The sequence below is a fragment of the Borostomias antarcticus genome, assembly GCF_949987555.1.
Source record: "Borostomias antarcticus genome assembly, chromosome: 11".
NCBI lineage: Eukaryota > Metazoa > Chordata > Actinopteri > Stomiiformes > Stomiidae > Borostomias > Borostomias antarcticus.
Genome location: NC_140244.1, coordinates 26,215,805 through 26,229,137, shown reverse-complemented (window position 1 = coordinate 26,229,137; position 13,333 = coordinate 26,215,805). Strand labels below are relative to the sequence as shown.

General features: G+C 46.9%; 1 protein-coding gene across 1 annotated transcript in view; it reads left to right on the top strand.

The window, feature by feature from the left end:
* Positions 1-1,919: 1,919 nt before the first annotated feature.
* Positions 1,920-13,333, top strand: part of cdk16 (cyclin dependent kinase 16) — a gene marked incomplete at its 3' end in the record, with an annotated part of 24,812 nt that continues 13,398 nt past the window's right edge. Inside the window, exons 1-3 of the mRNA XM_084446216.1 lie at positions 1,920-2,086; positions 6,892-7,072; positions 12,888-13,064. Coding sequence (XP_084302342.1) covers positions 6,952-7,072; positions 12,888-13,064 — 298 coding nt within the window. The 5' untranslated portion in view covers positions 1,920-2,086; positions 6,892-6,951. The remainder of the gene's footprint in view (positions 2,087-6,891; positions 7,073-12,887; positions 13,065-13,333) is intronic.

The window sequence follows — 13,333 nt, the reverse complement described above, 5'->3', positions numbered from 1 at the left end:
GGTCAACAAGTCTGTTCAGATGCACACCAACCCACGCGCCAACGGTGTCATTAGGGCACCAAAGCCTAAACACACACACACACACACACACACACAAAAACACACACAAACAAACAAACAAACAAACAAATAAACAGAAAGAGAGAGAGAAGAGAGAGAGAGACATAGAGAGACAGAGAAAGATAGAAGAGCTGCCAACAGCCAACTTGGCAGAGATTCCTCTCTAGCTATTCATGCAATAATCCTTCTCTGTCTCTCTCTTTCTTTCTTCCTTTCTTTTCTTTCTTTCTTTCTAGCTCTCCTACTTGTATGTGTAGGCGAAGGTGGCGTTCCTAACCCTGTATTTTCCGATCACTGGTCCAGGATCAGAAGGAGCCTGGTCTGTTTATGACTACAGTGCATTCACATTGCATTGAGACTGTATTTGTTCAGTGTTGATATTCCAAGCCTAAGGAACAAGCTAAATAAACAGTGACCTCTAGTGGCCGATGGCTGTATCACACGGTGTAGTGTGTAGCCTTCTGCAACAGGATTTTTTTGCACATTGTCTCAGTATTTTCCATTCTACTAGCCAACAATCTAATTACATAGATAACTGTTGCCGGGGCAACACCCAGATCTCTTCCGATCTCTGTGTTTAATTGGTGAGTTCAGTCCACAGATCTCATTGGTTCAGTCAGTGGGTCTTGTCTATGTCACAGTAACCGTGTTACTGCTGTGTGGCCCATGTAGCTCTCAGCCTCAGGCCAGTGCAGAGCTGAGTGCAGGACATACATACCAGCACTATGACTCACACTCAGCTCAACGGGCCCTGGGTGGTGGTATGCTAGCTGGGCTAGACCCCCCACTCCCCTCCCCCCCACACACACACCTCGGACACGTCTCAATACTCTACCCTGCCCTCCTTTCCTTGTCCCCTCTTTCCCTTATCCTGTATAGTGAACTAGAGACAAATGGGTGGTAATATGGAGGACGGAAGTGCATCTGGAGTAAGACCCCCCGTCCCCCCGTCCCAGCTCAACAGGGCTAGCGCAGAGGGGGGCAAGGAGAAGGGAGGAAGACGAGGAGAGGTAGCTACCCTGGAGTATTGAGGTGCGGCCCTCTGGCCTCTGGGGGAGAGAGGTTTTCCAGGTGTAGAGTTTCTTCCTCTTATGTCTCCCCTGGCTGAGGGGCCGTACTGTATGTCCAGGATCCGGACAAAAGCACAGCGTCTGAACCTTAAAGACCCCCAGATATCACGTTTCCATGTTCCATTCCATGTCTGCAGACTGCATTAGCTGAATGTCTTTCTCATTCTCTTATCGTATCTATTTTTAACCAAACCACTGATGATGGCTGATGTCAGTTATTGCATGAGTGAGTGATACGCCTACATTCATTCTTTGGATAATCATTAAACTCAGCCACATGTGTATTTTATTCTATTCTATTCTGTACAGGTCTACTGTCAGTTAATTTCTGGTGTATGGCTCCCCCGTGACCACGTTTGCAGTTGCGTTTAATCTCTCACAAACTAAGGCTGTTGCTCATCCACTTACCTGATGCATTACTGTACTTAATATCCCCTAAGTGCTCCAAGCAATGGTACGGTCTCCGCTTGCTGAATGGAATTTGGATCAGTCCACTGTGGGTCTTTCCTATTCTATTAGGGGGGGGTCATAAAGTCTTTCCCTTCCTTTTGCACAACCCCCATGCATAGAAACGTTGATAAACACCTCTAGGAAAGACAGAGGGACTACAAAAAAGGCAACGGAATACCAGACAGGCCGGCAAGGGGGCGGGGGACCAATGCGTAATGAACGGATCTCCACCTCTCCACTCCTCCCCGAGTGAGTGAGTGACTCCCGGATCTATTCGCAGTCCCTGTCGCCGCTCCGCATTTGGACCAGGAACGGAACAGCTGCTGAACGGTTCGGTAATTCGGGGGGTCACGTTAACGGGACATGCATCCGCACACGGGAGCAGGACCGGTCCGGTATCCCTCTCAGCAGAACCATGGCTGAAGACTTCTGGGAGAAGAAGCGACTGGCTTTGGGATATTGTTGCTGAAAAGATTACAAGGGCACACGGGATCTCGGGTTCTCGGGTAAGCGAACCGTGTGAGATCTGATCTTGTTTGTGAACACCGGGGGAGATGATTACCGATCACATTTGGACGTTTACAACCGGGAAACATATTTGTGTTAGTTACCAGATTCATTAGTTTACCGGTTGCGGTTAACCACCACTTGGCTTGTTGAATCCATGACCAAGCAGCCACTGTTGGGTCAAAAGATCGACGTGCCTCCCACTTTAAACCTCCAGCGTAGGACGAGAATTCAGCCTGGTCGTTTCTTAACGTTAGAAGAATAGAGAAATGTGTTGTGGGGAACCCCGGTATGCCCGGTACCGACACATCCCCCGGTACAAGGTTCAGATATGGCTCGCATTCCAATGCGTAGAGAGCAGGTTGTGAGTACGGCTACCCTCAATGCTAACGTTAGCTTAGCTGGCTAGGTGGACATAGGGTGCGTTCGTTTGTGTTCGGAGGTGGCAAGTGGCAAAATACCTCCCTCCGACCTGTGTGCATTCGAGCTATATACCATTATATCACAGTTACCTAGTTATATCTATATACCATTATATGACAGTTACCTAGTTATATCTATATACCATTATATCAGTTACCTAGTTATATCTATATACCATTATATCACAGTTACCTAGTTATATCTATATACCATTATATCACAGTTACCTAGTTATATCTATATACCATTATATCAGTTACCTAGTTATATCTATATACCATTATATCACAGTTACCTAGTTATATCTATATACCATTATATCACAGTTACCTAGTTATATCTATATACCATTATATCACAGTTACCTAGTTATATCTATATACCATTATATCACAGTTACCTAGTTATATCTATATACCATTATATCACAGTTATCTAGTTATATCTATATACCATTATATCACAGTTACCTAGTTATATCTATATACCATTATATCACAGTTACCTAGTTATATCTATATACCATTATATCACAGTTACCTAGTTATATCTAGTGCATTCGAGCAACTGGGGGCTGAGAAACATCCGAATTTGCGACGAGGAAGTGCGAGTTCATGCGGTGTTTTATTTAATCATTCCTAGCAAGTCGCAATTTGCCACCTCCCAGTTATAAACGAACGCACCATAACTAGGTAACTGTGATATAATGGTATATAGATATAACTAGGTAACTGTGATATAATGGTATATAGATATAACTAGGTAACTGTGATATAATGGTATATAGATATAACTAGGTAACTGTGATATAATGGTATATAGATATAACTAGGTAACTGTGATATAATGGTATATAGATATAACTAGGTAACTGATATAATGGTATATAGATATAACTAGGTAACTGTGATATAATGGTATATAGATATAACTAGGTAACTGTGATATAATGGTATATAGATATAACTAGGTAACTGTGATATAATGGTATATAGCTCGAATGCACTCAGGTCGGAGGTGGGTGTTTTGCCACTTGCGACTTGCCACCTCCGACCACAAACGAACGCACCATAACGTTAGCTTAGCCGGCTAGGTGGACATAGGCCGTGCTGTGCGCCACGAATATCACTGTGCTAACGTGACGTTAACCTGTTACTTGTTACTGGTATATGTAACGTTAAGCAACGTTACTCTTCGTGGTTATTAGCTGAGGCTAGGATAGCTAGCTAGCTGTAGAGTAGCCCAACTTTGCTTTGGAGCCAGCTAGCACTAGCTACATTACTGCTCGGAAGCTAGCTAGCTAGGCTAGCAACAACTCAATTTACATTTTTATTTGCTGTGAATTTGATCTTGCGACATTCTGCGTGGTGTGCCAGCTAGTCCTAATGAATGTTGCGAGTTACCAGGTGGTTTTACTGGTCCACAATAGGCTAAACTAGCTTTCATATTTGTTTTTAGCTAATAAGTAATATTGGAGTTAAAATTCAGGTTGTTAGCTAACGTTAGTTGTAGCCAGGACAGTTTGCTGTTAACTCCATATCATCACACAGCTTGGTCTTATTATAAGCCACGCATCTCTATGAAATCATCACACCAACTGGTTGGAGATTACTCTGATAACGTTAGCTAGTGTCCTGTGCTCCACTCAGGGATGCTGGACTGTCCCAGGATGAGTGGGTATAGGACAGGACAGGACAGGACTGGGTATAGGACAGGACAGGACAACTACACCACATGAGAGGATGCTGACGGTCATGTCTCCTCCTCTTCCAGTATTTCTGCAGCGCCTTCTCTCTCTCTGCCCAGCCCATCACAGAATGGCTATTTCAAAGCATTTCCATGTTTTATTTAAGATATTTAGTTGTGCACAAGCATTTTACTACACAAGCTCAGACCGTTCACAGACGACCAAGTAAATAGGCCGTCATAACCAAACGGCTTGCCTCAGCTAAGATTTCCCTGTCCGATTGCCTCCCAGTCCCAGTCAAGCTCCACAGTCCTCTCACCACGCCAAACATTCCAGCCATCTCAAACATTTTCTCTCCTCCGGATCTGTTGTCCCCTGAAAGCCGTGGGTCAGTAAGTGATCTGATCAGGTCAGGCACATTGGAATCCCTCCCGGGGGTTTTGCGTTTTATCAACAGTGAACACATTCTGGATGGTTGAGATCTGGTTATAACGACAACCTTCCAGCGAGAGGGGGGGGGGGGTTTCCCATGGTTGCAGGGTGTAGTAAAAACAAAGACATTTTTACGCCATGGGTCTCTAAGCTGCATAAAATTACTCTGCCCCTTCCCAGCCAACCTGCACGCCCACACTGTCCGGAAGAAAGGCGGAATTGCCCCCTAGGCGATAGAGAGCGAGAGAGAGCGCCCTTGTGTGTTTGTGATTGATTTTCATAGTCACATACTCCTCCAGGCATCACAATGCCTCTTGATTTGTGGCTGAAACCGTCAGGGCATCTTTAGAGCCAAATGGACTCATTAGTCACAACTAGGCGGGAAAAAAACCCCAACCACGTCCTTCTGGCTGCTTGGCGTCGGCACCCTGCGGGGACCCAACCCACGAGTCCTCCAACCGCGCATGCTCCAAAGGCTCGCTGGCTATTTAGGAGGCTGCCTGTCTGGCTGGCTGCCTGGCTGGCTGCCTGCTGCTGCTTTTGCGTCGTTTTGGAACAGAGTCATGGATGAGTTGAGAAGTGGGTTTTCAAGGTCAGAGGGAAGCTCCGGTGTCGTCCGGGTTGCTTTACATCGCGGGAGGAGATCGATACGCGGCCCGGGAGGAACACCAGCGCTGTCAGACTCTGTGATGAGGCCCGTGGGCCGACTTTAACGGACGGTTCTCCTCGGCTCTGCCGTACCCCCGTCTATATGACTGACATGGCCTGGTTTGAATTTTACATTTTGTAAGCAAAAGGCTTGAATGTTCGCCATCCCGATCCCGTGAGCTCACATCCTGTTTCTCTCCGTAGACCAGTCTGGCCACGCTCCTGTTCAACCGAGTTCCACCGGGCAGATATTTGCCACGTCAATCACAACCGTTTATCTTAGGGATGCACGATATTATAGGCATGGTATCTGTATCGGCCGATATCGGCATTAAAATGCAAGATGGGAGATCGGCCAACACGCCGATACCCACCGATCCAATCCCCTCCGACCTTATTTTGCACCAAGAATGAATATTACATCATTTTAAGCTTCATTTGCATTTGTCGGTGGGCCAACACAATAAGAATGCATAATAATACTGTAGGCCCTATGTTAATTCCACTACAGAAGAGATTTTTTGATCTCTGCAATTAGATGTAGGGATCGGTATCTGTTATCGGCGAAATGAGTTGGAACAGATCGGCGGATCGGATATCAGCCGAAAATCCAGTATTGTGCATCCCTAAGTTTATCTAATATGGGGCGGGTTTGATGCGTGTACCCATTTGTTATGATGACATGACGACTAACCCACTAGGGCTGGGTATCGAGTCAAATTTCAAGAATCGATTCCGATTCACAAGGTTCAGAATCGATTATCTCGATTCAATATTGATTCGGTTAGTGTTACTAAAACCTGTTTTTTTTTTAGCTGTAACCTTAATTACATGACTGCCAAGTTATGCAACACATCAATACTAGGGCTGGGTATCGATACTGATTTCCAAAAATGAATGAATCATTGAATGAATGAATGAACTATTCATTCCTTCATTTATTCATTCATTCATAAAAAAAAAGATTGATTTTGTGATTCATTAATGAATCGATTTTTTAAACCCAGCCCTATAACCCACGTTCAGTTTCTCTGATTGGTTATACAGCACAGTAAGTCTATCCAATCGCGTGGAGGCATTTTGGTCTGCGACCGTTGATAACGCCCCTCGAAAATCAAAAATAAACTCAGCAGCTCCAAACACTTCGCATTTTTGCGAGTTGTGTCGGGCGAAGCCAGGCTACTTAGAATTTGCTTTTGCTCCATTTTCTAGGGGAAAGACTTCTTAGGAGCATGAGAGGGAAGTCTGTTATGTTCAGCACTTCAGAGTCGAGTCAAGTAGCTTAAATGAGCAATTCTGTCCCACTCTCATGTAGCTGATGAAACACAGTGAACACCCAGCATCACAACGGCCCTCGGGGAGTGAATATGACATCTGTCCGTCTAGCGTTTAGGATCCGCCCAGCATCAGAGCAGCCCTCGGGGAGTGAATATGACATCTGTCCGTCTAGCGTTTAGGATCCGCCCACACACTGTGTACACAGACCTTAGCGTTGCTTTTTCAAAACACCTTTAATCCCCAGTGCTTCCATCAGTGTGTGTGTTAGTGTGCTAGATAGCCAGACCTGTAAGACTGTTTAACCGTTTGCTGCCCCCCCCCCCCCCGTTCTTGCAGAGCGGCAGAACAGTGGCGGCCCCTCCCCCCTCCGCGTCGCGCCCCCCCCTGCCGCCGCTGATGGAGCGCATGAGGAAGATCAAACGGCAGCTCTCTCTCACCCTCCGGGGGGGCGGAGCAGGGGACAAGACCCTCAGCGACTCCATCAGCTCCCAGGACGCCACCTCGCTCAGCGACTCGGGTAGGAGGAGGGGGCGCGGGCGGCGCGCGCACACACACACACACACACACACACATACACACTCAGATACACTTACTCACACACACACACACAAACACACAACACACATACACACACAAGCACACTCACTCAGATTCCCTTACTCATGTACACACACACACACACACAGATACACTTACTCACACGTGCACACACACACACACACACATACATACACAGACAAGCACACTCAGTCAGATACCCTTACTCATGTACACACACGCACACACATACACACACACACACACACACATACATACACAGACAAGCACACTCAGTCAGATTCCCTTACTCATGTACACACACAAACACACACACACACACACAGATACACTTACTCGCACACACACACACACACGCACACGCACACGCACACACACACACACACACACACATACATACACAGACAAGCACACTCAGTCAGATACCCTTACTCATGTACACACACACACACACGCACACACATACACACGCACGCTACACAACTTCACAAACACACAAGCCTGGAAGCCAGACTTGGAAAGAAAAAGATTTGCAGTACAGTGTGGATTTCCAGCCGCATAGAACCGTGTCAGAGGGCGGAGAACCAGAACCATGTCAGAGGGCGGAGAACCAGTACCATGTCAGAGGGCGGAGAACCAGAACCATGTCAGGGGGCGGAGAACCAGAACCGTGTCAGAGGGCGGAGAACCAGAACCATGTCAGAGGGCGGAGAACCAGTACCATGTCAGAGGGCGGAGAACCAGTACTTAGCGTTAGCTACTCCCTCAGCCAGCGGAGCTAAACGCTTGACAAATCCAGTCGGAAGAACAGCCCTCAGAGAACACTCCTCCGAGAAACTCCGCTAGTGCATACTCTTGTTCTTGTTTAAGCGTGGTTATTGAGTCTATGTCTGCGATAAGTGCACTTATGGCTGTTTATTCTACTGACGTTAAAGGACAGGGTTTACCAGAGGCGTCGTAGCGCTACGTTCATCGTAAGCTACGGCGTTCATCATAGCGCTACGATGCCTCTGGGAAACTCAGCCCAGATTCGTAATTTAGCATTATAAGCCATGTTATAAGGTTATTTACAATCATATATACGGCTGATATCAAAGTTTCGTCAAACGGTGCACTCTCCGGATAAAGCCCGACGTCGCTAACACACTCAATGGATCCATAGGTGCATCAGACAAAATCCCTCAAAAACACCATAAACTCTCGTTTTCAAAGACAGGAAACTCACCGAGTGGTCACTGGTGTCCTTTGATGTTCTGACAAAAAAAATTGCCACAAAGTATATTTTTAGATTTTATCTATGCACCTATGGATCCATTGAGTGTGTTAGCGGCGACGGGCTATATCTCGAGAGTGAACCGTTTGAGGAAACTTGAATATCAGCTGTTGTAAATGATCGTAAATAACCTTATAACATGGCTTATAATGCGAAAATTCCAAGGCAAGGCAAGTTTATTTGTAGAGCACATTTCAGCAACAAGGCAATTCAAAGTGCTTTACATGAGACATTAAAAGCATCAAGACAAAGTGCAACACATAAAAGGTCATATAAAACGAAATGCAAAAAAGGACATTAAAACTAAATGCAGGAAAAATAAAATACAGGAATAAAAGTTACAGTGCAGTGTATGAATGAATAATTATTTGATTTAATAAAAAGCAGCGACAAAAAGAAAAGTCTTCAGTCTTGATTTAAAAGAACCGAGGGTTGCAGCAGACCTGCAGTTTTCTGGAAGTTTGTTCCAGATATGTGGAGCATAAAAACTGAACGCTGCTTCTCCATGTTTAGTTTGAACTCTGGGGACAGAAAGCAGACCTGTGCCAGACGACCTGAGATGTCTGGATGGTTCATAACGTAGCAGCATATCAGAAATATATTTTGGTCCTAGACCATTCAGTGCTTTATAAACCAACAGCAGTATTTTAAAGTCAATTCTTTGTCAGACAGGAAGCCAGTGTAAAGACCTTAGTACTGGTGTGATATGCTCCACTTTCTTAGTCTTAGTGAGGACTCGAGCAGCAGCGTTCTGAATCAGCTGCAGCTGTCTGATTTTTTTTTTTTTGAGAGACCTGTAAACACACCGTTACAGTAGTCGAATCTACTGAAGATAAACACATGGACACGTTTTTCCAGATCTTGCTGAGACATAAATCGTTTAATCCTTAATAAATTCTCCAGGTGATAGTAGGCTGACTTTGTAATTGTCTTAATGTGACTGAATGAAATTCAGGTCTTGAGTCCATGACGACACCAAGATTTCTGGCTTCGTTTGTGGTTTTTAGCAAACCTGACCTTCTAACGTTTCAGCTCGTTGCTTTGGGAGACAGTTTTGTCAACGGCCCGTATTTCATTCCCGCACTTTTTTGTCTTGTGAGCTACTTTTAAATCGTGAAAATACTCAGCTAAACTTAAGTGCTAAACTGTCACACTTTGGTAATCTGCAAAGTAGCAGGGAACACACACACACACACACACACACACACACTGCTCATTTGGACAACAAGGGAGGTGACTCTTATTGCAGTTTGCCTTCGAACACACACAACGTCACCGTGCGTCATCAAGTCGCTTTTTATTTTTGAATGGCTTTTTTTATGGCTTAAGATGTTTTGTAATTTCCAGAAATCCAGAAAAGTACTTTTTTCCGAGGAAGTCTGGCTTCCAAGCTACACACACACACACACACACACGTACATACACACACACACACACACGTACGCGCACTCACTGCCACATCATAATGGGGATTTCTCAAGGTTCTAGAATAATTCCCATCTTTGATGGAGTGACAGTCAGAGAGCAGGACAGGAAGAGGAAGTAGGCCTGCCCATATACGGTCTACGGACCGTACCAACCAATCATCTTAGTACTCACCCTGAGCACCCTACCAGCCAATCATCTTAGTGGTCAGCCTGTTGTGAAGGCTGACTCAGCAGACCTACAGTTAGGGGGGGTCATTATACATGGATGCCAGATGGTGCTGTCATTGAAGAGTCCTCCGGTGAGGGCGTTGGTAGCGCCAGTATCACATCCTTCTGACTCCTGGAGGGGTTATAGAATAGAATCGAGTAGAAAAGATCTTTAGCAAGAAGTGTGGTGTGATTGGCACCTCACCCATAGTCACATAGTCAACACCATACTCCAGACACTACACAGCTCGTCCTGGAATGGGAAACGTGTGTGTGCGCGTGTGCGTGCATGTATAACTGCCCATATGTGTGTGTGTGTGTGTGTGTGCGTAATTGCCCATGTACGTGCGAGTGTGTGCGCTTTGAGATTGTGCAGCTAACCTATAATTCCAAGCTTGCTGTTTTTATTTGAACCAGAGAGTCCTCTCTCCCCTGCTCGTCTGGCCCCGCCCCTGGGGTGTGCACCCCCCTACCCCTCCCGCCCCCCTTCCCCCATCTGCATTCAAAACCACCGGATGGGTCTAAACTAGCCTGGAGGACTAACATGGAGATCTACACAGTCTCTCCACCATGTTTCCTCACTCCAGTCAAGTGCACACTTCAGGGACGGGAGGATGGGTTGATGGGACAGAACTTCACCAACATACCTCCCTCTTCTCTTCCTGCTTTCTTCTCTTCTATCAATGCTCTATTCAGAATGTTTCAATAAAACATCTCCAGTTCACCAGACGGACTCACAGCTCAGCTGTAGGCTGATGATCTCATCGCTAATTGAGTTTGGCTAAAGCCTAAAAAAACAGGTCTTACTTTTGCAATTCAGTGTTCATCTTCTAAACACGCCTTCAAATTAGGATTTGACTGTCTTACTAGTCTAGTCAAGATGTCTTAGTCAGAAATCATGACCTGGCCAGTAAAAGGCTTAGTCATGAACAGGAACCGCCAGTAAGAAACTAGCGCTGAAGATGTTGTTTGTAAACGAACCTCTTTCTCTGTGTGCTGGGTTTGTTGTGTGTTAATACGAACCTCTTTCTCTGCGTGCTGGGTATGTTGTGTGTTAATTCGAACCTCTTTCTCTGCGTGCTGGGTATGTTGTGTGTTATTATAGGGCTGTAACGATTATTACATAATCGTCAAACCGTGATTATTTTTTTTAACCGCAGTTATGAAAGAAAAAAAAAAATATATATATATTTTTTTAAACATTTTTAAATAAAATTAAAATCTGTAGCAGAGTTAATATGGTAGCAACCCTAGTTCAATGGGATTCTTCAGCTTGTTGGCACTTGTCCTATATGTTCATAGCAACTAATGACATAGGACAAGAGACACTGTATTAAAGAAGTAAAGAAGCACTGATGCATTGTCCACTTCATGTGCTATTTGTATACTCCAAACTTCATTTAATAGCCCCCCCCGTCCCCCGTCCCCGTCAACAACTCTGACAATTATTGTAATAATCGCAATTATTTTGCTGACAATAAATCGTTAAGCAAAATTCATAATCGTTACAGCCCTATGTTAATACGAACCTCTTTCTCTGTGTGCTGGGTATGTTGTGTGTTAATACGAACCTCTTTCTCTGTGTGCTGGGTATGTTGTGTGTTAATACGAACCTCTTTCTCTGTGTGCTGGGTATGTTGTGTGTTAATACGAACCTCATTCTCTGTGTGCTGGGTATGATGTGTGTTAATACGAACCTCTTTCTCTGCGTGCTGGGTATGTTGTGTGTTAATACGAACCTCTTTCTGAAGTGTGGAGGTTCGGAAAGATGGGCCTGCCCCACGTTTCTGCTTCCCCGGTTGATTTGGTTGGTTCTTCTTCTGTGTTTTCATTCGAGGTTCACCTGCTCTTTCCTCTTCCTTGTCTCTCCCCTCTCCTTCCTGGTTCCAACCACCATCATCACAACCCTCCATCTTGCTGTGATATGATTGGATTGATGATTTCTTTATCCAATACGGTTCCCTCATACCCGACTTTAATATGATTTTTTTCTCTTTTCTGTTTTCGTCTCTTTTCCTGTCTTCTTTTCTTTTCCTTTTCTCACCCCAATTACTCCCCCTCTCCCCCTCTCCCTCTTGTGTTCGTATTCCTCCGTTCTTTCACACCATGACACATGCTCTGCTGTGCTCTCCTCCCTCACACCAACACCCAACCCTCACCCTAACCTCCCCCCTCACACCATCATCCAACCCTCGCCCTAACCTCCCCCCTCACACCATCACCCAACCCTCACCCTAACCTCCCCCCTCACACCATCACCCACCCACTACTACCCCACACCCAACCCTCACCCTAACCTCCCCCCTCACACCATCACCCAACCCTCGCCCTAACCTCCCCCCTCACACCATCACCCAACCCTCACCCTAACCTCCCCCCTCACACCATCACCCAACCCTCACCCTAACCTCCCCCCTCACACCAACACCCAACCCTCACCCCAACTCTCCCCCCTCACACCATCACCCAACCCTCACCCTCACCCTAACCTCCCCCCTCACACCATCACCCAACCCTCGCCCTAACCTCCCCCCTCACACCATCACCCAACCCTCACCCTAACCTCCCCCCTCACACCATCACCCAACCCTCACCCTAACCTCCCCCCTCACACCAACACCCAACCCTCACCCTAACCTGCCCCCTCACCCCAACTCTCCTCCACCCCCCAACACCCCTCTCCCCTTCGACAACCTCCTCACTCCACCACCCAACCATTACTACCTCACACCCCGCTCACCCCCTCCCTTCCCTCACACGCCCCCCCTCCCCCCATCCATTCCCTCACCCTACCAACTCCACCTACATTATCCTTCCTCCTCCCCCTCCTCCTCCCTCCCTCCCTCCCCCTCCCTTCTCTCTCCCAGAGTCGATGGCGGGGCGTGTGCGGGGCCAGGGTGGCGGCGGCGGCCCCGGGGCCTCTGGGCGGGCGGGGGGGTCCCTCAGCATGCACTCCCTGCTCCAGTCCTACAGCTCGGCCCTGCGGCGGCCGCGCAGCCTGGGCCGCAGCCTCAGCAGCTATCTGAACCACACCACACGCCTGGGTACACCACCACCGCGACGCGGCCGAGACACGGCCGCGACACGACCCTCACACGACCAAGAACACAGCCGAGACACGGCCACGACACGACCACCACACGACCAAGAACACGACCACTACACGACCAAGAACACAGCCGAGACACGGCCACGACACGACCACCACACGACCAAGAACACAGCCGAGACACGGCCACGACACGACCACCACACGACCAAGAACACAGCCGAGACACGGCCACGACACGACCACCACACGACCACGAACAGA